This window comes from Acomys minous (assembly GCF_964271855.1).
Source record: "Acomys minous genome assembly, chromosome: 16".
NCBI classification, from domain to species: Eukaryota; Metazoa; Chordata; class Mammalia; order Rodentia; family Muridae; genus Acomys; species Acomys minous.
Genome location: NC_140498.1, coordinates 21,948,549 through 21,973,418, shown reverse-complemented (window position 1 = coordinate 21,973,418; position 24,870 = coordinate 21,948,549). Strand labels below are relative to the sequence as shown.

Genomic DNA, 24,870 nt, shown 5'->3' with positions numbered 1-24,870 from the left:
ACACAGCCCTCTGGCCTTTCCACCTTCTGTACTCTTAAAAACAATCAATATACTAATTCAGACTGTGATGTTGACGACTCTTTACAGCGGTTTTGTTCGGTAGGACTGGGTAGGCAGTAAGACAGAGCTATGTACACTTCTAATTTGTCAGGCGTCTTGACAGAGCAGTCAAATCACGGTTCTCTGTGTTCTACCTATGGACCCTTCCCTGTTTCTCCTTTATTTGGGATCATTCAACCTCCTTTGATTTTTAAAAATAATTTATTAACTTTTATTTTATGTACATTGGTGTTTAGTCTGCATGTATATCTATGGGAGAGTGTCAGATCTTGGAATTACAGACAGTTGTGAGCTGCCATGTGAGTGCTGGGAATTGAACCCGGGTCCTCTGGAGAAGCAGTCAGCGCTTTCAACTGCTGGCCCATCTCTCCAGCCCATCCTTTGATTTTTCCTTTTCCTTTCCTTTCTTTCTTTCTTTCTTTCTTTCTTTGTTTTTCTTTTTTTCTGAGACAGGGTATTTAGCATGTATGAGCTATGTAGCATGGTGTGAACGTTACCAACCCTCTTGGGTCTGCCTCCCTAATGGAATGCTGGGATTGCCATCCTTCATCACCAAGGCGCTCAAGTTCCTCACCTTCCTTTGTCCATCCCTTCACTACACCACACACCCACCACTAGGAACATGGTTTTAGGTTGGTGTGTTCCAATGAGAAAAAAAGCCGTTTACCAGAGCATCCCCATTTTAGTGCAAGTTCAAGGGTGATTTTCCACAGTGGCGTTCAGGTCAAAAGTGAATTGATTCTAAGAAGATGAACTGGAGCCAGCAAACACTCCACCAGGGTTGGAGTGTTCAGAGCTCTTCTCCTGTGGGGTGAACCCTGCAGCTGGCCACCCACAGGCAGCCCATCTCAGAGAAGAGATGCATAAAGATGGAGCCCCAGGTGGGTGTCACCTTTCTTTGCCTCAGAGGAGCCTTGACTGTTCTTTTCTGCTGTAGTGGTGGCCTAGGCCTACTTGTCCTGCAGCCTGCCCTGTAGTGAGGAACCCAGAACTTACCCAACCGTGCAGTTAGTCTTCCTGGAGACAAAAGGAAAAGAGAGTGCTCTCAGACAGGACAGACTATGAACCTGGGGACCTCACTCCTTGCCTGACACCCCCCCCCCCCGGGCTCCCGAGGTGTGCAGACTCAGCCTTGTGCATCTGGGAGTTAGCCTGGCTGCCTCGGCACAGCGAGCCTGAGCAAACTCAGTACTTCCCACTCTCTGCCCTGTGCGTCCTAGGCACCCCTGCCCCTCCAAGACTGAGGTCCTTGCCTTGGAAAGCCAGCAGGTTCCTGGCCCTGCTTCCTGAGAAGGCGCCTCCCCTGGCTTACCTCGGTCCTTCTCTCCCTGCTCCATCAGCTTTTCTGAAAGGAAGAATGAATGGGAAAAGCTGAGTCAAAGTGCTGCAAGGTCTCATTCCAGTCTGGGATGCCTTCTGACCCTCCCCGACCCCGACCCCGACCCCGACCCCAACCCCGCCCTCCCAGCCCCTAACCCTCGACCCCGCCCCCGCCCCCCCCCACTCCTCCACACAGCCCCCCCCCCCCCCCCCCCGTTCCTATTGAGAGACCAGGCAGTTAGACTCTCCTCTCTGGTAAGCAGACAGGGAGAGAGACCGTGGCTAGGTAGTAAAGGTAATAAATGTTGGCAATTTTCCAAAATGGCCGGCTTCTTCCTCAACCTCTTGACTTGAAACAAAAGCCTGGCTGCTTAGGTCTCCCCACCAGCAGGCCCCCTGCTCCTCTGCTGATGGGCTGGCTCAACAAGTTCAAGGCCTGATTGGGACACTGTCACACAACAGTCTCAGACCAATCAACCATCTTGTCTACCCTCAGACTAACCAGCGCCACAGGAGGGGAGGAGGACTAGTGAGAGTCTTTAATGTCGCCTCTTCCCCCCCCCCCCCCCACCCACTCCCCACCCTCTGGAAGACACCGGACTTTTTCGGCTTTTCGAGTCCCTCCTTAGCTTCTTCTCAGAGGGTTTTTTTTTTTCCTCTGCGTGTCTGTTGCATGTGTGTGTTTCTTCAGCCCCCAGTAACCGCCCCTTTCCACTGCTGACTGTGTGAGGTGGTTGAGGTTTCTCTGCTGCTGCCTTTTGGGCTTCAGATTTTCCCCTCCTTTTAGCTCTTTAACTGTCAGAGAAAACAACCCGGTCCAGACCCCTAGACTGTATCACTGTGAAGAAAAGCCATCTCCAGGCCCTGACTCATACCGTGGGAGCGCTGCTGCTTGTAAAAGTACTGCAGCGCCAGCAAGGTGAGTGCAGCCAGGGTGAGCAGCGCGACCAGCAGGGTTCCCAGGAACGCTTTCTTCCAGGGCGATGTTCTGGGTAGGAACACATCTGGAAAACATGTCACATGGTTGTCTTGACTTAAGATCTGCTAACCACCGAAACCAATGACTATCTTGGACCCTACATCATAGAAAATCTTGAGTGACCTTCGGGTGGCCAGTTACACGTTCACTGGGAGCCTCTGTAGCCAGGTATGAACTGGACATGAAGGCAGCTGCATAGCCTGGGCACCCAGTAGGATTAGGTGCAACTGGCAAGACTCCCTAGTGTGGGAGAAGGAAAGGCTGTGAATTGAAGATAGAGGGTAAATCCTGGCAAGGGGACGGATGTGACAGGCAGCCCTAATCTGATGGCACTGTGTTTTCTGCCTGAACACAGATGAACTGCTCCATCCCAGTCAGTAGAGTGCTCAGACCTGAGTAATAATTGACACAGGACCCCCGTGATGACCAAAGAGACTTCATATGGAGCCAAGGATCTCTTAAGGGCCATTGACCTTTTGCTCTGCAGTGCCTGGGAGATCTGAGTGGCCTGCAGGGAATTTAAGAGTAGGATGATGGGCTGTGAGGCATCAACAGCTTCTATAAAGCTTGCTATCACTGTGGAAGAGGGATGAAATGGTCTTTTTATTACTGTACAGTGGGAAAGTCAGAAACAACAGAGGGAAGTTAGACCTTTGCAGCTCCGATAGTTGTAACACATACCTTTCTGATGTGTGCCGTAAAGCCCTTCCTTCCGGATGTGGCATGCCCTGGCTCTAAGGCCGCCAGTCCTTCTACTAGCAGTAAGAATAAATTCATTTAATCTAAATTTAAATTGAGTCAAAGTCTCTGGTTTCCCCCAGTAGATTCGGAAACCACAACACTGGTGTGCCCTTCACCTCACCACCACTTATAGCTGGGCAGCCACAACTCTACTTTTCCAGCTCTGAGTCTACACTTGAAGGAACCCAGAATCTCATGTGTTTTGTTTTTGAAAAAACAGTGCACTATTCTACCTGGCTGGGAAAGCCGCAGGTTGTCACTTGCTTCCTGACATTTGTCTCACTTCTCACAGCCCTGGAAGAATTTCCAACAAAGCCAATAGCTGCTTAGCCAGAACACTAACCCAAGCAAACCCTGTGGTAGTTTGAATGAAAACGGCCACCAAAACACCAACCCAGCCTCAAAATCTTCCACCTACAATTTGTCCTGCCTACAAGGTGTGCTGTGGTAAAGGTGGTACAGAAATTAGGGGATTGGTCAAGTAATCACTGGCCCAGCTTTTAGACCTATGCCATGAAAGGAAGCCCACCCCTGACACTGCCTGCAGGGCCAGGAACCAGGGTCTGGATAGCCCGAGACACCTAGGATAGAATCAAACATGACCAGCAAAGAAAAAAAAAGATTTATAGGGAGCAGTGGAGTCAAGGGCGAACACCCACAGAATAAACTAACCTGGCTGCATAGAAGCTCCCAGAGACTGAACTGCCAGTCATGGAGTCTTCATGGGGCTGACCTAAGCTCTCTGCATATATGTTATGGATGTGTAGCTTGCTCTTCTTTAGGACTCCTAACAGTGGGAGCTGGGGCTGTCTCTGACTCTTTTCCCTGTTCTTGGGACCCTTTTCCTCCCACTGGGCTGCCTCACCCAGCCTTAATATGAGGGGTGGTGCCTAGTCTTATTGCAACTGGAGGTGTTCAGTGGACAGCCTGGGATAATGAAGACTTTCTGGGAGTGGACACTGATGACAGGTGCCCAACAGGAGCCTAGCATAGTCATCATCAGCGAGGCTCCACCCAGCAACTGGCGGGAACAGATGCAGAGACCCACAGCCAGACATTAGGTAAAGCTCGGGAAATGCCCAGGGAGAGGAACAGGGAGTGGAAACTGCAGTCGGGTTGTAACCTATGAGAGAAGTATAAATTAAAAAACAAACAAACAAACAAACAATTTAAAAAGGAAATAGCCCCCATAGGCTCATGCGGAGTGGCATTATTGGAGGTGTGTCCTTTTTCTGAGGAAGTGTGTCATTGGGAGTGGGCTTTGAGGTTTCAGGAGCTCAAGGCAGTCCCAGTCACTCTCAGAGAGTGACTCTTATCCAAGTAGATTCAGGTTTCAAAGTCACCTCAACCGTTACTCAGCCAGGGCTCAGAGTCCTTGCATCCTCACAGACTACCGCTGGACCAGTCAACATGGAGCCAGTGATGATTAGAAAGATGTGTGAGAGCCAGTGCCTACTGACCTGCGATGTGAAGCACAAACTCTTTCTTCTGGGCCAGCAGGGGGTTCTGGATTGAGCAAGACACATTGTAATGAGCCCCTCGTTGGACAATCACAGATGTCTCCACATTGAACAGGCCGTGGGCATCCTGGATAATGGCTTCAGACTCTGGAGGAAGGCACTGGCCCCGGTGGTCGGTCCACTGAACCTTCGGCCTGGGGTACCAGCCACTGGACCTGCATTGCAGCCGAATGCCTCCTTCTTCGTTGAAACCCTCAAGGGAGATGTGTGGGTCTGAGCCCAACCCTGAGGAAAGCAGAAGGAGTGGGGAAGATCAGGCTCACTTCCGGAAGCTAGGCATAAAATTCGTGACACTGCTCACCACCTGAGGTCACCATAAGACATCAGGACTTGATGACTGCTCTTATCATGGGTATGAGCTTGCATATAGCCCTCCTCTGAACTGCCAAGGACAGTTTAGATTAGGCAGGGACATTAGGAAATACTCAGAGGAGGGGCCATATGCTCTTAGTCATTTGTTCAATAAACAATCCCGCTACAATGAAGAATCATCTTACCCAGAATTCCAACAGACTACCTTCTGTTAATTCTCAATAGATCTCAAATGCTGGTGGTATATGCAATCCTTTCCCAGTCACACAGTGCTAGCTCTGTTATCTATCTGGCTCTCTTTTTTCATTTAACTATCGACATATGTGCTAGGGGCCAAACCCAGCTCTTGCTCATCTGGGTAAACCTCTTACCACTGAGCTATATCCCCAGCCAGATGCTTTTAACTTGGAAAATATTAATACATGTGTATATATGTCAATACATGTGTGTACACAAATATACATAAAACCTGAGTCCATTTTTGTTAGTGATACATATAGAGTTTCAAGGCCGACCACTCTGCAAGTATGTAACAACAATACTCAAAGGCTATCAACCTGAGAGCTGGGGGCCTGGGAGGGGTTTGAAGAAGGATATATGGAAAGGGTTGGAGGGGGAGAAAGTGATATAATTCTATTTCAATAAAAAATTAAGATATCAATGTTGTTTAAGACCTGGTGATGTACAAAGTGAATATTAGGAAAGCCCCAAACCTTTCTATCATTTTTATTACTTACATTCTGACTGCTAGGGCAGTCAATTTCTATTAGCTCCTAGTTTGTATTTCTTACACATCTTTCTACAACGTCCCTCTTTATTTTTTATGCACAAAAACATACGCCATCAACTTTCTTTTGCATGTTTTTTTTTAACCCCTCTTGCTAACGGATTCTAGGAATCACCACGCATCTGCTCGCTGAGCTTCTTGTTTTCCTAGCTTCAGCACGTGGACGGTGCTGATGGACTGCATCCAGCCTCTACGCAGTGGTATTTAGGAAGCTTCAGTGCCCTTGAAATCCTAAATAATACTACAAATACTAATCTTACACAAATGCCTATTATACCTCTGTCTTCTGTGTAGCTTTGACTCACCTTACACCCTTATGTCACTTTGATTCACCTTGTCATTATGGACTAAAACTATATATATATATGTCAGCTCTTTTGAAGTCGTTCAGTATTTTTATGAACTTTTTTCCTTTTTATTTGTTGCATATAGATTTGTTAGGGCTTCCTTTGTCTTTTTAACTTTTTAAAAGCTTCCCCCACGCCCGCCCCACGCACGCCCGGTGGTCCTGGGGATTGAACCGCGGTCTGTGTGTACTAGGCAGGCACTAGGCCTCTGAAATGCTCCACTCAACGGGTTTGGTTTGGTTTGGTTTGGTTTGGTTTCCCACTCAATGTTTTAACACATTGCGTTTGTTTGTTTTCTATCTGTGATTCTCTTTACAATTTTGACTCCTGGAGTATTTGGCAGCCCTAGCCAACCCTATCTTTGTCTCCACCTCCTGGTCCTGGCTGGCTCGAGAACGTACCTGCTACTTCCAGCTCCCACATGGCTTCGCCGGAGAAGTTGTGAGAAAGGAAGCGGCACCCATAACGGCCCTCATCGGAGGGAGCCACTCTAAAGATGTGCAGGATCACGCTGCCGTCCACAATGCCATGAGTATCGAATAAGGTCCTGTTGCGGAACTCCGGCATCTGCGGGCTGGAGATGCCCTGCGGCTCCTGATACAGGTACAGCACGTTGGAGACGTGGGTCCTGAACCAAAGGATTTCCATGTGCTCTGCGTCCTGGTACGGCGACAAGTGGCACGGGAACTCCACTGCCTCCCCGACGAGGGCCAAAATGGGCTCTTCAGGACCCAGCACATTGAACTCGTCTAGGACAGCAATCCAAAACAATGGCAAAGATCAACCCACTTCAAACATAATTTTTTTTAAAAACCACTTCCCCTTTGTAGATCAGGAATCTACAGCAAAGTTTGCAAATAACAAAGAAGAGATGCTCTCAAAAAAAAAAAAAAAAGCTGTGTGGTTTCCTGGAGAAGAAACTGTCATGAAAAACATCAGAGTATGAATTAAAATAGCGACGGACATACATTGTAGCCAGGTAACAACTGGACTTGTTTTGGTTTGCATCAATCAAGAGTAAATGATATTCGGGGGGCTGTGTAAATATGGTCAGAGGAACACACTAAATGCAATGTGTGAGTCCAAAAAAACCAAACCAAAACAAAACAAAACCAAAAAACAAAAACAACAACAACAAAAAAAAAACAGCCAAAAAACAAAACCATGCCTATGATATGGAATAGAGAGTTGCACATTTGTGTAAGCACACCAAGAAAAAGATCCTGAAATAGGGAAGCCATTGTGGCTGAGGGTGGTGACTTCTGTGCAATGAGAACGGCTAGTCTTATTCTGTCCGTGTCTTAGTAGAATTTCTATTGCTACGATAAACATCATGGCCAAAAGTAACCTGAGAAGGAAAGGCTTCCTCTTACAGGTAAGCCAGGGCAGGAACGCACGGCAGGAACCTGGAGGCAGGAACTGAAGCAAGGACCCTGGAGGAGTGCTGCCTACTGGCTTGTCCTCTGTGGATTGCTCAGCCTGCTTTCTTATACACCCCAGGGTGACCTGCCCAGGGTGTATAAACTCACAGTGGTCTGGAACCTCCCGTGTCGATGATTAATTTTAAAATGCCACAGGCTTTATGCAGGCCGATCATACAGAGAGGCATTTTCTCAAGCGTGCCTCCCTCTGCCCGGACATCTCTGACTTGTGTCAAACTGACAGTAAAATAGGCAGGCCAGGCAGCTCTCACAGTGTTTATCAACAGAATATAGGCGTGCAGCTTTTATAAAAAACAAAATACAAAACAAAACATAATCTATAAGCTTACTCTCTTCTTTGTTACCTTAGTATTTAAATGCCTCCTGAATTCTTCTGTTGAGAGACCTGCCATGATGTTTCATCTGATCGATGTTTTGTTGCATACCTTGATAGTGTCTCTGGGCTATCCTCTGCTAGCCTTAAGTTAGTCTGTTTCCTCTTTCCCAAATTCAGCTAAAACTTCTTCCCCAAACCCAGACATCCTACATCTCCCTCCTCGTCCTTCGCTCTGCCCATGGATTGTGGAAGTTTATCACTCTGTGTTATTTCAGACCAAACCTCCTGCCTCCTAGAAGAATCTCCGTCAACCTTCCTACCTTCCTACCAGCTTCTCTCTCCAGGGTCTGTTCACCTGTGTTTCTCACACACCTGAGACCGCTCACTCTCAGGCTCTCTCCAGCCTGTCTCAGTTTATCCCTCGCTATTGTCTTCCCAGGGAATGAAGCTTTCCAGGGAGAGCATTTCTCTGATCTGAGCTTGTTCTTGTTCCCGGGAAGTGTATATGGGAAATGGCCGGTGAACTGGTGGAAGACCACCAAGAGGTATAGCTCTTTAACAACTGGTACAGAAGCAGTGAATGGTGGTATGCAAGCGTGATCCCAGCACTGGGGAGGCTGAGGCAGGAGGACTGCAAGCTCTGGACCACCCCAGACTGCATAGCAGGAACCTGTCTGGAAAGCAAACCAACAAAACAGTAACCAAAAAAAAAAAAAAAAAAAAGGAAAGAAAGAAAAGAAAAGAAAAGAAAAGAAAACAACCGAGCAAACAAAAATCCAAAACCTTGCATGGGAATCCTTTCGCATTTTAGCAGTTGGCGTGATCTGGTGCTGGGTTATAAGAGCCCGTTCCTAAAGGGCACCTAACGGAGATACCCGCAGAGTTTGGGTGAATATGGCTGCAGATCAAAGACACTACCTGAGTTCACCTCTCCCAACGGAAGGAAGAGAAGGTGGGTGAAGAAGACGCTGCTGCACCGAGGTACTTGCTTCAGAAACCCCAGGAATAACGAGAAACCCGCCATCCGTCAGCGGCGAGAGTCACCTAGAAAATAATTTACATGCAGGGTGTGAGCGATAAGCCTGCGCCCGGCAGGCCAGATCTGCTGTCCTCTCAGTTGTTTGTTTGTTTGTTTGTTTGTTTTTTGATCCTGGAGTTCCGTATCAGGCCTGTGGCTTTTAAACCCCGAGGGGACATGAGAACTGTTTCTAATTTTACCAGGCGATGCTCTCACCCCTGGGCTTGTTGGACCTCGCAGCTCTGTGAACGGACAGGGCCGAAGGGTTCCCAGAGGAAGCCAAGTATTGTTTTGGAGTCAGGAATGGAGCCATACATTGTGTGGGGGCTCGGTGTCACCCTCCTCTGGGTTAGCGACACTCCCCAGAGAATGGGAAATCTGGGAAGAATCTCAAATACAGCTTTGTCTCCCTTCCTTCCGACGATAGGCCATTTGTGTGCACCTTTCTTTGCCATGGAACATCAGGTTCATAAAACAGAGGAACAGACAGTTGTTTTTTTTCCAAAGCAGAGTATATCTCTGGTGGCCAACCTGCTGGCTTTTGGGACATTCTGGAACAATTTTATCTATTCTGATCCCATGGGGGGGGTATAGCTAGTCCCCTTTCTTGTATTTATAGCATCTCTAGGCCCAAATGATGGAGATAGGCCATCTGGCAATCTCTTCTCCATCCTGTGGTCCAGAAGAGCAAGACTCAACCCACGCAGGGCTGTCTCCTCTAGCTCTAAGTCCCCCTGGGGCTCTGTGAGCATGCAAGCATAGCAGCCAGTGAGTCTCATGTGGTCAATGCATCACAGAGTGCACAGTCTCTTTACATAGCTTGTTTATTTAGTTGCAGGGTTTAAGGCAGATTTTGTAGCTGGGTGAATCTCAACACTTGTGCTTGAGCAACAGTAGGAACCACTGTTAAAGAAAAAGGTTAAGCTTCCCGTGGATTGACCAGATGCTGTTTAAACTGCATGTGTTGGTGCATGCCTGTGATCCTAGCATGCAGAAGGCTGCAAAGAAATCATGGATGTAAAGAGAGCTGGGGCTACCTAGCCAGACTCTGTCTCAAACGTAGATATAACTACTCTATAAATAAAAGTCACCACCTTCTCCTTCTCTCTTCACTTTCAAAACAGCATTTTGCCACTTTCTTCCAGAAAAGGTTCACCCCATCACAAAAGTTCTCTCTAGGGAGGGTGTGTTCAGTGGATCGTTTATCCTCCAGCCCAACTCAATTTTCTACCCTGCCTTTTGCCACCATATTTGCCATTTTTTGATGACCCTCGAATAGCCTTTGCTTCTGCTAAGCCCTAGCCATGCTGTCTGAAAAACCCATTGACAAAGATGTAGGCTTGCACAGTGGGAATGCAGTCAGAGGAGATGTAAGAAGGAAGTCATGAGAGCTTCTCGGAGTCACATCTTGGCTGGGAGGATGCAGACTGGTCAGAACACGATGGTGAGATGGGAGGGGCAATGGCCAGAGATGTGAACATACCAATCCTGGGGCTTTGGAGCTCAGACTCAGGGGCTGTGGAGGGAAGGCAGAAGGGCAAGCTGGGGCCACTCCATTGGTGTTTCAGGTGTATTCTTTCGATGGAGAAGGGCACATACCCCTCTGGAGCTGAGCCAACCTGTCTGTTTTAATGGCCAGAACTTATTGGGATTACTAGTTATGCAATAACAAACAAGACCAGAAGTTCTAGGCAGGAAAAGAGACTGAGATATGCATGCTCGCGCGCGCGCGCACACACACACACACACACACACACACACACACACACACGTGCACACAGATCAAAGCTCTGGAGGGACAGTAAGACCTCCTGTCCTTTGTGGCTGATGACAGAAGTGTTTATGCGTGCAGCTGTGACAACTCTGGGAGAGGATGTCTGAGCATTTCACAGGGATCTTAATGAACCCTTGCTCTAGTCAGCCTGTTATTTCCCAAGAAGCAAGTGAGTAGGGCAATGTGTCCCAGAATTTCTAGAGGAGCCGCAGTTCTCTCTCACCAAAGCTACAGGAAAAGAGGTTGAAATACACATGCTTGCACGCACGAGCATGCACACACACACACACACACACACACACGCACACGCACACGCACACGCACACACACACGTACATGGATATACAAAACTCATATGCCCACAGCAATAAACATTAACACAAGTTGAGCACTTGTTCATCACTCACCTATATCATCAGTATTACTACTTCTTCTACCAATAACCCCAAATTACAGGTTGGGAAACTGAGGCATGTGGGGCACCTTCACACACACCTGGAGGTAGTGGAGTGAAGTTTTTACATCAGCTGTTGTTTACAACACCTGTTTTCTGTTACCCAGCTTCGCAACAGCTGTGTTGTGTCAGGTCTGGCCTCAGCTTTTATTTGCATCAGTAATCTAGAACCATAATGCTGTTAGGAAGCACCCAGCTTCAAGCAGGGCACTAAAGAAACCAGGTCACAAGCTATCCAGCTACAAAACCAATCTACCAATGAATTTAAATGTTATTGCAAAAACAAAAACAAAACAACAAACAAACAAAAAACAACTTAAGCCAAAGTGTCCCCAAGACTTTGTCACTAGCCTCTTCTTAGGCAGAAGCCACAGGGTCTTAGTCAGGGTATCTACTGGATAGCCTCTAAATGGAAGCCAGTGGTCTGGAAGCTTCCTGAAGGGCATAGAAGAGAATTTCCCAAAATGACTCTGTGTGCTGAGAAGCACATTTTTCTCCACCGCTGCCACCAGGTCCCCTTCCCACCTCTCCGGTTGAAGGCTGTGACCCTTCCTGGAGTGCAGCTGCCCCATAAGAGGAACATGTCCTAGTTTCCACCAGTTGGAGAAGTTTGGCCAGAAAAAAAGGGAAGAAACTAGATATGTTGAATTTAGGGGGGAGATGGAGACCTCGGTGAAGGGTCCTCAGACCTAGCTAAGCTGTGCTGGTGGGGAGCACATTTTTTCTGCTCTTTGAGGAATCCCCTGAGATGTTCCTTTCTGAAGACACAGAGGATGAAGGGCACATGCACACCAAAGTATTGAAGCCCGTCTCTCATCTCTTCTGCTTTGCATGTTGTTTTGCAAACAGCAATTGGTATGTTTCATCTTGCTGCTGTCCCCATAAACTCCAAAGGGCAAATGAGACTAACGCACTCCCCTCCCCATTTCCAGTGCCCGCTACGGCTCCCTGGCCTACTCGGCTGTGATTTTAGTTGGTCTATAAGAGGATTCCCACCATCTTAGACTATAGGGGCTGAGTTGCTTAGCTTAGAGGTTAAGAGGACTGATTCTTCTTTCTGAGGACCTGGGTTCAATTCCCCAACATTCACATGGTGGCTCATAAGCATCTGTAACTCCTGTACCAGGGGATCGAAGGCTCTCTCCTAGCCTTTGTGGCACATGGGTGTAGGCAAAACACTCATATACATAAAATCAAAATAAATCAATCTTGACCTGGCTGTGGTAGCTCACTTCTTTAACCCCAGCACTTGAGAAACAAAGACAGGTAGATCTCTGTGAGTTCAAAGCCAGTGTGCTCTACAGAGCCAATTATAGGACAGCCAGGGCTACACAGAAAAGCCCGGTCTCAAGACAAAAAAAAAAAAAAAAAAAAAAAAAAAAAAAAAAAAAAAGGTCCCAAAGGAATAAACCCTTTTTATCCACAGGGGGAAAGGATACATCAGGACCTTGCCTCCTCACAAGGGCCCCACCTAAATGGGAACCTCCCCTAAGACACCCAAAACAGCCCACAAAAACACCAGAACTGAGTGATAAGAGCTTCCATCTATGACATGCTCCTCATGGGTCTCTCTCTGTCATTTTCTCCTTTCTGTTTCTAGAAGGTTCATACCGGTGTTGTAAAGGAGCCACGTACCTTTCAGGCAACAGCAAAAGATCCAAGTGGCAGAGGGATGCTGGCACAGGTGTCTCCCTGTAAAGGGGATGATTGTGAAGTGTCAGTCCCCGATGCTAAAACCCTTTAGAACATGGGCTGTCAGCTGAGCTCAGGAACGGGGTGCAGCTCACTGGTGGCAGAATTGCTCCCCCACCTTCCACCTTAGGACATAAGCGATTGGCTCTGCCCTTTGTTATAAAGCCCAAGATAGACAGAACAAAACGAGGAAGTCTCCGTCATATCCCGTCCCCGTGAGGAAAGTCACAAGTTAAATCCCCCATAGAAAATGTCCCTTCAAAAAGAGGCCAAAGGTGCCTGGGAACTTTATTAGAACTGGCTGCATCTGCAGAGGCTAAGAACAGAGAAAGAATGCCCAAGCTGGCCACCTGGGATTTCAGGGTAGATCAAAATGGATATCCAGAAAGGCAGGATGGTTGTCCCAGGCCAGCTGCTCTCTCTTTCTTCCCAGTCACACCGAAAGAGATGCGAGACTGCACTGCAATCCCCAGTAGAGGCTGAGAAGTGCTTGTGCCCAGTTCCTACTTAACCCGTCATATCTCTCTATGCAGGGAAACGTCGGGGTCGGCAAGGAAATAGCCTGGGAACAGTGCCACAAGCACTTAGAACAGCTGTTCGCATACAGCTTGGAGACAGTGGGGCATCAGCATTTCTCTAGTGAAGGAGAGCTCCGCATGGGGCTGACTAGGAATAGAAGGCGGGCTGGAGGGACGTGGAGAGCCTACTGCTCTCTTGAGTTTGTTACGCGAAGTGTGTCCTTCTCCAAGTCTCTCCAGTCGTTTGCCTCACCTCCACAGAGAGGAGAGACAACCCTCCACCTTCATCCTTGCTTTTCCAGTCTTTTCTCCTTGCCGTTCTCACCTCCTAATCTCTCTACCAAGCAGGGAAGCAAACCCATCTGCTGCGTGTACTGCTCATGCGCATAGCATCCTATAGGCCTCTTTTCTGTCAGTCGGCACTCTTTCCCAAGATCCTGCTCAAAATTCCTGCCTCTGACGGTTGAACTTGACCTCTTCCTTCTCAGCCTTCATACGGGTGGTCTCTGAGACCATCGCGGCCAGCCAACTATCTGTCCACAGGAGGCAAGAAGGCAGTTCTAAGGTCCAACACAACTAAGTAGCCGGCGCTGGTTCAAACTTCGTGTGTCTGACCCCTAGTAGTTTATTGCAGGCGTGTGTAAGCACAGCACAATTCGGTGAACACTTTCCTGGTGATTGTCGACTCCATCCCACGTGTACAATAAAGCACAAAGTAAGCTAAATAAGGAGCAGGAGTGACCGCAACGAAGTTCTTTGTGAAGTACACGGGATGCCGTCCCTGAAGATAGGTTTTATAGGCTGACTGAGAAGGACGTGCTTATGATGAGGGTCTGGGGGAGGATCCAGCGGGGTCTCAGCCACACAGACAGTGCAAAGATCAGCGTCACGTCTGCTCTCAGCCTGGGCAGCTAACAGGTTAGGCATTTCGCTCTTCTTTTGAAGGAACAACAGTGTGTTTAGTACTCTACGTTCCCCTAGTGCTTATCTATGAGCAAAAGGGCCTCTTTGCCTCCTATATTCCCTCCTCCCTGTTTATTTTTTAAAGAAAAAATATGGTTGTAATAGAGGCCAAGGTTGAATGTGTTTCCTGCGTGGCTGGCAGAACTAATATAGGCAAGCATCAAAGATGCTAGTAGCTAACAGATGACTAACCATGATGACTACTCAGAAATAGTCACTTGAGATACTCCATTTATCTCTTTATACAAATCATTATTATGACCATAGGTAGTATGAGAGAAATCTGACACACTAAAGCAACACATGCCAGTAAGTTGTTGACAAACAAAATTATGCTTCAGCAACAGAAAATCTATATAGTGGCCTTATTTTATAAAATCATGACTCTTATTTGCCCATCTCTTGGTTAATTTCTCCTAACAGTTTTGCTATCATATTAGTAGTTTTACTAAACATACAGGCCATTTTTTTTGAAACCTCTCTCTGTATTGTAGTAATCATTCCTTGGATTGGTATAAGAAAGCTGTTACGGATGCAGAATCCAATAGCTGCAAAGAATCATCACAATTTGGGGGCAGAGCTCTCTGAAGTCTATTGATCGATCTCAAAGATTTACTAAACAAAATGGATGTAATGTGGCCTATCCTACATAATCGCATAGAACCCACAGGAAGGGTAGTGTATGTAGTGTTTACACACATACACACACATACACACACACACACACACACACAAATCCATCCTGAAGACAATTTTTTTTACCAGCAGGAAGGGTATAATTAGAGGCAGAATTACAATAAGGAGGGCTATAAGTACATTTAAAGCTTAAACAATGTGAATTTTTTTTTAAAGAAACATTTTTAAGGGCCTGGCGAAGTGGCTTAGAGGTTAAGATCACTGACTGATCTTCCAAAGAACCTGGGTTCAATTCCCAACACCCACACAGCAGCTTACAACTGTCTGTAAATCCAGTTCCAGGAGATCTGACAACCTCACACACATATAAGCAGGCAGAACACCACTGTACATGAAATAAAAATGAATAATTTTTAAAAAAACTACAATTAACAAGAATATCAGGGGAAGTTCTATAAATAACAGGGAGGGTGGATTCAAATGCATATAAGTAACTCCTATGACATAAAAAAATTTTTTTAAAGCCCAGAAATAGATGGGTGTCCTCAGATGCAAAAAGATTGTTCTTGTTGATGGTCATGTACTAAATGAAGCCAGAGCTTGTTTTCTAAGCCACTGGCAACAGATGGTGTTATTCTAAGTGCATTACCAAAGCTGATAAGCAATACATCCAACAGTCCTTTTTTCATCTTCATGAGACTATAATTTCCACTATGAGAGTTTTCTAAAGAGTACCTAACTATCCTAAATCTGTATTATTGTGCTTGGACTGATCAATTAGATTTGTCCATCCAAAATATCCTCCATTCATGTGACTCAATATTTATATAGAATCCTTTGTCCAGACAATTGGTCCCCCAAAACAAAAACAATCCTTAGCATAACAAAATGTCATATTATCTCCTATTTCAGGCATGCTTTTTTTTTTTTTGCCTGTGACAAAGGCATTTGGATTCTGCACTGAAAAGCTGAGCATTAGCATATGATACAGTCAGTACAGAGAAGAACATCACTTCCGTGTCAGTGGCATAGTGTCCTTGTTGTCTCCCCGAGGCCTTGGCTTGGTGAGGTAGAGTTTTGACATCTCCCAAAGTCGTTGGTTTCTCTTTTCTTGGGTCATCTCCCTTGATGGGTTTGTCATCTACCTCAGATGTTTCATTTGTCTAATGATCTCTGGGATGTTATCCTGGTCGGATGCATCAGAACAGAAGCCATCTGGGACTTTATTCATTTTCTGGGAAGAAAAAAAAATAACTTCAACTGGATATTAAAAGAACACCTGGCTCTTTCCATTGATTAGTTTCTAGATCTTTCCATCTAACATTTACGTTAGAACGTGTCTCCTTTAGGGAAAAATTCTTCTAGGCAGCAGAAGTATTGTCCTTTAAAGCAAAACCAATTAAATCTAGCATGGCTAGATGTAGCATGGCATGTGGGGACTTCAGTGGGTATATACACCCCCTTTCTATTTTTACAATCTGCCAGTTGAGTACTTGATGGTTTCTTTCCACAGTAGCTTGTCCCTGCATATTGTAGGGCATTCCAGTAACATGATTAATATTTCATAAATTGCAAAATTTCTTAAAGCACGTGCTAGTATGAACAGGACCCTTATCAGATTTTAGTTGTAATGAGAGTCCTAGAAAGAATAACGTGTATGATAAATGATAATGCCATTTGAGGTTGTTTCAGCCCTGTAAGCAGAAGCAACAATCATATTAGAAAAAAGCATCAGTTGGGGGCATGGTGGTGCACTTCTTTAATCCCAGCACTTGTGAGACAGAGGCAGATGGATCTCTGTGGGTTCAAGGCCAGCCTGGTCTACAAAACGAGTCAAGGAAAGCCAGGGCTCTGGCTGTCTCAAAAGACCAACCAACCAACCAACAAACAAACAAACAAAAACAAAAACAAGAAACCTTAAAAGGCGGGTAGAGAGGGGGCTCAGTGGTTGAGAGCACTGATTGCTCTTTCAGAGGGCCAGGGTTCAATTCCCAGAAACCACACAGCAACTCGCAACTGTCTGTAACTCTAGGGTCCAACACCCTCACATAGACATACAGATAAAACACCAATAAACATAAATTTAAAGAGACAAAGTCTCAACTATTAGGCGAACATATTACAAACGTCCAAATTCTGAGACATGAGTAATGTTTGTTTGCTCAATGGCATTAGGTTTTAACCCTCGAGGATTAGTTCTGCCAGCAGGTGGCAGTAGTGTGAAAGAAGAACAAGATGGTTCATAAGTTTTTTTTTTTTTTTTTTAGCAGCCTGAAAAATAACATATTAGAGGCGAGAAGGAGCCCAGCGCATCGGATTGAACATTAGCAATTAGAATGAGCACGAATATGAGTTATGAAAAAATGTTGAGACTGTTGTCTTACAGGCATCTGAAAAGAGGGAAACAATCGTGAAATAACGTTAGTAACGAGGTTAAGTCTTCCAAGTTCTAAAAGAGAAACACTTTAAGCACAATATGCAGAATTAGTTAAAATACTCAACGGCTGAGGAACATCTAACAACAGCTGACTGAGTATAGTGACTTCATGCTGTTGAGCTGCACAACCAGGTGTGGGTCCTGTCTTTTTTTGTGTGTGTGGAGTGTGTGAAATTTGTATACAAAACACAAGCTCCTTGTCCTTTTAAAGATCCATCTGCAGAAGCATTAAGAACAATCTCTCTGGGATTTTTAGATGTAATTTTGGTTATCTAAATATAATGGGAGGGGTTGGGGATTTAGCTCAGTAGTAGAGCGCTTGCCTAGCAAGCGCAAGGCCCTGGGTTTGGTCCTCAGCTCTGGGGGCAAAAACAAACAAACAAACAAACAAACAAAAACAAGAAAAAAAAACAACTAAATATAATGGGAGATCTTTTAAAATCTTTAAAATAATGTTGACCTGAATAGCATGCAAATGCAACCTGTTAATTTTTGTCAGTGTGGAACAGTCAACCTGCACAGGCCAGTGGCTCTCACCCTTCCTAATGCTGCGGTGACTCCCCCAACCCTACGATTATTTTTGTGGCTACTTCATAACTCTAATTTTGCTACTGTTGTGAATCATAATGTAAATATCTGGTATGCAGGACATCTGATATGTGACCCGCAGGTTGAGAACCACACTGTTGTAGAATTTCTATAATACATCTGCTGTAGAATTTCTATAATACATTAGCTTGCTGATATAGAACTCCAGTAGGTGATGAGAAGGGAGGAAAGATGAGTAATTGATAAGGAAGTGAGGGATGAGTCCCATGAACCACCGCTCGCTGTATCTCAGGTGTTATGCTTTTTATAGCATTTCACTGAGGGTCTCTGGAAAACAACTTAAAGAACACAGCCAGTCCTTAGTCGTGACGACAAGATAAAAGCATACTCAAAGGATGCGGCTCCAAAAAAAAATTTTTTTTTTTGCAAGTACTGAGGGTATAATCTTTGGGAAATTTTAAGCTGAGAAGATGCTGGATGGAGAATTAGTTATTGCATAATAATATAAGCTAAATAATTATATGGCGGTTGCCTTAGTGTTTTATCCAGAACCACGCTCAATTTTTGCTCTTTCAGTTTATTCATCACGGCAGTAATGTACTCGTTTAAGCATTTAAGTATTGGTTAGGCGAGTAGAGTGAACGTCTCTCCCAGGATCCTGCTCAAAATCCCTGCTTCCGATGGGCAAAACTCCTCCTCTCCCTGTGTGCCCCTCTCTTCTCTCACAGTCCTTGGCTTGCCCCTTAGTTTGAACTTTCCTAAGTGTCTCGCTGGGGATGCATTTGCATTTTTCTCTGTGTGACCATTGTCTTTTCAATCCATTATTCCTCCTGGAGTCTAGGGATCCGTGCTTCTCCACCCTTGACATATTCCTATGGACTCTTGCTAAGTGCCAGGGAGCCGCTTTGATTGACTTACAGAAGACGCTCACGAAGCAGATGCGGGTCTTGCTTTGAACTGCTTGGATTTGATGATTTCTTTTCTGTCTCTGCTAGTGTTGAACCCAACTTTACTTTCCAAAGTAAATTCAGTTCATGTGTTATGATTGTATGCACTTTTCATTTGAATGTACAACATTTTGACATTCTTCTACATTTTTTTGCTTCTGAGTAAGCTTGATTATTTTGGCATTAACACTATATTAATCCAGCAGTGGATTTAACATTTCTATTCTGCTTTCTAAAAATTTGATGTAAGAGTGTGTTTATTTCTCTCTTTACCTGTTTGGTTGGCTTTGTTTGTATCACAGCCGGTTTACTTATTTTTATGCCATATTTGCTCTGTATGTTTTATAGATGTATTAATATCATGAGAGACTAATATTTTAAATGTCATTTTTTTCATGGTGAATGAACTCCTTTCCTGAAATAAATATATTGATAGTACTGCTTTTTCTTTCTTAAACCTTTCTACTTCTTTCCCGGACATGCGCATGTTCCAGTTCCCCTCTGGTTGATATGGGTCTTTGATGGCTTTCCTGTTCCGGTGCTGTCTTCTGTGTAGGGAGGCTGACTTGGTACCCGTCCTTTGGTCCTCATCCTCCTTCACAACCCGCCTCCTGTTTGTACTCTGCATTCCATCTTGTGTATCATGCTGGAACATGATACACTCCCGACGTTCTCCTAAACCCTCAGAGAGGCTCCTCAGGAAGCAGGCCTTGCACATCTTTCTTCAACCATGGATTCTGGGAGTAAATACATGAGTTTTTCACCTCACTATGGTTTGAGAAAACCATCCTGGAGCCTCACAGAGTAACAGGATGCCACCATTGATGTGTCTCATGATGGCAACAGTGCCAGTCATAGCTCACAGATGGAATCCCGTATCTTCCCTGTGCTCTTCGCATCTTCAGGGTTTTTAATTTTTATAAACTTAATAGCATTGACAGAGGAATTGATCCAAATTCTAAAAAGAAAACAGAATGAACGGAATGACTGAGCCTTTTCTAACTGGAAATCAAGAATGAAGTACATTCTGTTGTGGAAGGGACGAGCTGCAGACGCACTGAGGTGAGAATGGCTATCTGGCCATGACTTCCTGCAGGTGACATTTACAACCTTGTGTATCGGATAATTCCCCCCCCCCCCCCACCGGAGACAGAGTCTCTCTGTGTAGCCTTGGCTGTCCTGGACTCACTTTGTAGACCAGGCTGGCCTCAAACTCACAGAGATCTGCCTGCCCTCCCAAGTGCTAGGATTAAAGGTGTGCACCACCACCACCCAGCAACTATTTTTTTTTGGAAGATTAATGAATAAGAGTGAAAAGTATGCCAGGTGGAGGTACACATATATAATATCATGGGAGGGTGACTTTCATATGATCATTTGTTTTGCCTATGTCATCACCAAAGAGAGAAATGAAACTGCACACTCTGTTTCTGTGATAGCCTAGGGTCTAAGCAGCACAAAAGTCTTGTAAAAAAATTTGCTGAGTAGGTAAATGAATGAAAGAGTAATAGTATAAACACTAAGAAAACGGATCAGTTTAACATGCATGTCTTCCTGCTTCTCTGCTTACGTAAGAGTGTAAGCACTATAAATGGCAGAAGGCAGAGCACAGTAAGACTAGGGATCAACTGAAGACAAACACCAAGGCAACTGACACATCTATGTCTACCTTCAACCCAGCAAGAGCGGTGTCCCTAGCAGCCTCACTTCTCAGCCCCAATGACCCACAGGGAAGAGGATGGATTCCCGCTGCCCTCCAGCTTCCGACTGAGAGGGCAAGGGGGGGAGATGACTTTGAAAAGGGTGGGTGAGTGCTGGCCTGTGCTTCCTGTAGTGCAGTGCCTATGCAATCAGCCAGATGTTTCAATAGCCAGAAAGCCAAATCCTAAATCTTGGCATCAGTGAATGGTGAGAACTTGGCCTGTAACATGGTGGGGGAGGGGCAGGCATCAGTACCAGTCGGTAGCTCACAAGTGGAATCCCCAATCTTCCCTATACTCTTCGCTTCTTTGAGGTTTTGAATTTTTATAAACTTAATAACATTTACAGAGATGGTTTCTTGGCTTATTTTCTCAAATGCTAATTCTTCTTATTGTGTCTTAAATGTAGTACTTTAGTTCCTGGAGGGCAGCATTCTTTCTCCTGTGTCAGTGGTCCCTAGAACAGAGAGAGGACATCTTTCTGGGGACTGAATCTTGCTGGGGACCCCAGGCCTAGCTGAATCGGTGCTTGTCAAGATGGGTTGTACATGTCCTTAGACTTATCATGAGCCTTGATGGTTCTGCCAAGATCTCATAGCAAACCACTCATTCCCGAGCCCAAACCAGTCATGCTGTCTCACTAGACTTCAAAATTAAGAGAATAGTCTACCACTGACTATTCTGGAAACCTATAGACCCTGTGTAATTTCATAAGATTCCCATAGAGGCCAGCACACACACACACACACACACACACACACACACACACACACACACACAGAGAGAGAGAGAGAGAGAGAGAGAGAGAGAGAGAGAGAGACAGAGACAGAGACAGAGAGACAGAGAGAGAGAGAGACAGAGACAGAGAGACAGAGAGAGAGGCAGAGACAGAGAGAGAGACAGAGACAGACAGAGACAGAGAGACACACACACATACATACACACACAGAGAGAGAGAGAGAGAGAGAGAGAGAGAGAGAGAGAGGGAGAGGGAGAGGGAGACCTGGAGGCCAAGAGATCAGTTGGCCCTGTCTAAAGCTGCACTTTGAAGTTCTTGGGTACCTTCCTTTTTCTTTCCAAGGGATAGACTACAATTATAACTCCTCTTCGGTGGCAGGGACAATACCCACAGAACTGACCTCAGAAACAACACGACAGTTCCTGTTTTAAGGTCCTCACGCATACTAATTTGATTGTCACAACAATTCTATGAAACAGCCACTAATAGTGTCCATTCTCCAAGTGCTGAAACTGAGAAGCAAGGAAGTTATTAGGCCGAAACTAGACAGCTATGTAGCCATAGAAGAAACGCGGAACCCAGCACAGATAGAAAAGAAATACCTTTGAGCAGGGTGTCATCTTCCAAGAGTTCTTCCTCAAAATTGGGGAAAACAAAAGCAACTACTCTAAAAAAATAAATCATTGTTTTATTTGTTTGTTTGTTTGTTTTTCGTGTGTGTGTGTGTGTGTGTGTGTGTGTGTGTGTGTGTGTGTGTGTGTTAGCATGTGTGCCATGGCATACCACGTGTGGAGGTCAGAGGACAACTGTCAGCAGTCTGTTCTCTTCTTCCACCATGCCAGTCTGGGGATCTGACTCAGGTCATGAGGTTTGACAGCAAGCAAGGCTTGGCAGCGTGCCGACCCAGCCATCTCAATGGCCCAGGACAACTTCTTTGACTTCCTGTTTCCCCAAATGCTGTTAGTCTGTGGGTACAAGCTCAATTGTCCTTCTTTTTAAAGACTCCTTCCTTCTTTATAAAGAGAGAGTAGATAGCAAAGATTGGCAAGGATATGGAAAAGGATGCACGTGGCCCCTGGAAGGTCGCCTAGAAGGCTATTAGTTTCTTCTGGACCTTTATTCAGGGACTTGCCCTTCAAAGGCTGCTAGAGTTTCTAAGTCCAGCCCACTTTCCCCTCTAACACAGCTCAACTGTGCCTCCTGACACACACTCTCACATCCCAGGTTTCCAGGTCTGAAAGTAAAAGGGGATCAATCACAGTGCAAACGGATGGTAATGCTCAGGGCAGATACCAAGGGCAGCTCTCCATGGGCAGCTCTCTGTGGGCAGCAGGTGTTTCTGTGCTAAGAACAAGTCCACACAAGACTTCAGGCAGATGCTGCCTCTAACATAAGGATACGCAGTCTCTAGAGAAGCCACAGGCAAAAGTGAGTTAAGCCACCAGATACTCTCAGCCACCAAACGTGGAGAGAAATCCACCTTCAAAACACAGGGCCAAGCAGGCGTTTGCTTCAGGTCCGTTTACTCACCAGTGCATAGGATTCCCTTGAGAGAAGTCTTAACAGTCTCATTCAATTTAGGTTTGGCTTTAATTTTTCATTCACAAGTGCATTTTGTTGTTGTTGCTGTGGGTTTATTTTGTTGTTGTTGTTGTTGTTTGGATTGTTTTGTTTTGTTTTGAGACAGGGTTTTTCTGATTAGACTTGGCTGTCCTAACTTGCTTTATAGTCCAAGCTGGTCTTGAACTCACAGAGATCTGCCTGCTTCTGCCTCCCTGAGTACTGGGATTAAAGGTGCAAGCCACTAGTCCCAGCTGCATTTACTTATTAGAATTATTTATTTAATAGGTAGCATATGCCAGTTGACTTTGCCCCAGTCACTTCGTATACAAAGATGGGTAAGGGTTGTTACATTTCCGTGCCTGCTGTACTATAGTTACCACATGTATTGGGGTTGGGGTATGGAGTAAGCAGGTGTAAATAGAGGAGGGGAAATCTTTCGTCCTTCCAACTATACCTTATTATGTTTACATTTTAATAAGCAAATGAAATAATCTCCTGGTTCAAAGTACAAGGATAGGCACTGAAAAGTCTCTATCCCAGTTGTGCCTTCCGGCAACCGAGGCACCTCCTAACGGTCAGCCAGTGTTAGTAGTTTCAGGTGCAAACACTTTGGTATATTTTTATCAGCATACCCAAATGTGTCAATGTTAATTTGCCTTCCTTATACAATAAAATATTAATGTCTGGGATATTGGTTTTTTATTTTAAATATTGGTTTCTTAAAATGCATCATTTTTTTGTGACTGTTGTTATTTAGCTTCTTGTTTGTTTTGAGGAAGCTTCTCTCACTATGTTGCCCAAACTTTTGGGCTCAAATGATCCTCCTGCATCAGCTCCTGGGGTAGCTGGGACTATAGACCTACACCACAGCACCTGGCTGAGCCACCTTATAAAAGAGTTTCCCTCTTTCTTCTCTGTCACTGAGTATGAGGTTATGGTTTAAATGTGTTCTCCCCAAAGTCCAAACCTTGACATTCTAGCCCCCAGCACCCCAAAATACAACCCAATGTAGACATAAACAGCTAAACTGAAGCCATAGTGAGAAGGGTGACACAGTAGGACTGGCTTCTTTGTAAAAGGCAGAAATGAGAGCATAGACACAAACGCAGGTGGGACACTGAAGACGAAGGAAAAGATTGGGTTGATGTGTCATCACGCAAAATGACACCAAAGATTTTCAACAAGCTGCCAGGAGCTAAGCATCAGTCCTGCAAATAGACTTTATCTGACAGGCCGCAGGAAGAACTAGTCCTGGATTAAAAACAGAACAAAATTTTTGTGTGTGTGCATGTGTGCGCGTGCGCGTGTGCATGCATGGGTATAGGTCAGAGGTCAGCAATGGGTGTCTACCTCTATCAGAATCCACCTTACTTTTTGGGACAAGGTGAGCCCGATGCTCACTGATTCAGCCAGCTACACAGAGCTGCTTGGCTCTGCGTCTTGGTGCTGGGGTTGCAGACTTATATCCTCTTACACGTGTGCTGCGGGTCCAAACTCTAGTACTCACACTTTCACAACAAGCGCTTTTCTCTCTGAGCCGTCTTCTCAGTTCTGTAGACTTTTCTGATCTTGGGCTTTAAGCTTCCCGAACTGGGTAACAGTAAGTTTTTGTTGTTAAAAACCACAGAGTTTGGCCGGGTGTGGTGGCGCACGCCTTTAATCCCAGCACTCGGGAGGCAGAGGCAGGCAGATCGCTGTGAGTTCGAGGCCAGCCTGGTCTACAAAGCGAGTTCAGGACAGCCAAGGCTACACAGAGAAACCCTGTCTTGAAAAAACAAAAAACAAAACAAAACAAAACAAAAAACACGGAGTTTGCTGTGTTTTATCACAGCAACCCAGGCAAACTAAATACGTGTGTATATATAGCAATTCCTTTCATACTTGGACTTTTAAGTTTTCTCTAGTCTATTCTTTTTTTTTTAATATTTTTTATTTAATTTTTTAATTTATGTGCATTGGTGTGAGGGTGTCAGATCTTGGGAGTTACAGACAGTTGTGAGCTGCCATGTGAGTGCGGGGAATTGAACCCGGGACCTTTAGAAAAGCAGACAGTGTT

General features: G+C 45.3%; 1 protein-coding gene across 1 annotated transcript in view; it reads right to left on the bottom strand.

The window, feature by feature from the left end:
- The window catches only part of BTNL9 (butyrophilin like 9), a 20,394-nt gene extending 7,472 nt beyond the window's left edge, over positions 1-12,922 (bottom strand). The window contains exons 1-7 of the mRNA XM_084763019.1: positions 12,706-12,922; positions 8,743-8,868; positions 6,468-6,815; positions 4,561-4,845; positions 2,256-2,384; positions 1,373-1,405; positions 1,057-1,077 (exon numbers count right to left, since the gene is read on the bottom strand). Coding sequence (XP_084619145.1) covers positions 1,057-1,077; positions 1,373-1,405; positions 2,256-2,384; positions 4,561-4,845; positions 6,468-6,815; positions 8,743-8,848 — 922 coding nt within the window. The 5' untranslated portion in view covers positions 8,849-8,868; positions 12,706-12,922. The remainder of the gene's footprint in view (positions 1-1,056; positions 1,078-1,372; positions 1,406-2,255; positions 2,385-4,560; positions 4,846-6,467; positions 6,816-8,742; positions 8,869-12,705) is intronic.
- Between the last annotated feature and the right edge of the window lie 11,948 nt (positions 12,923-24,870).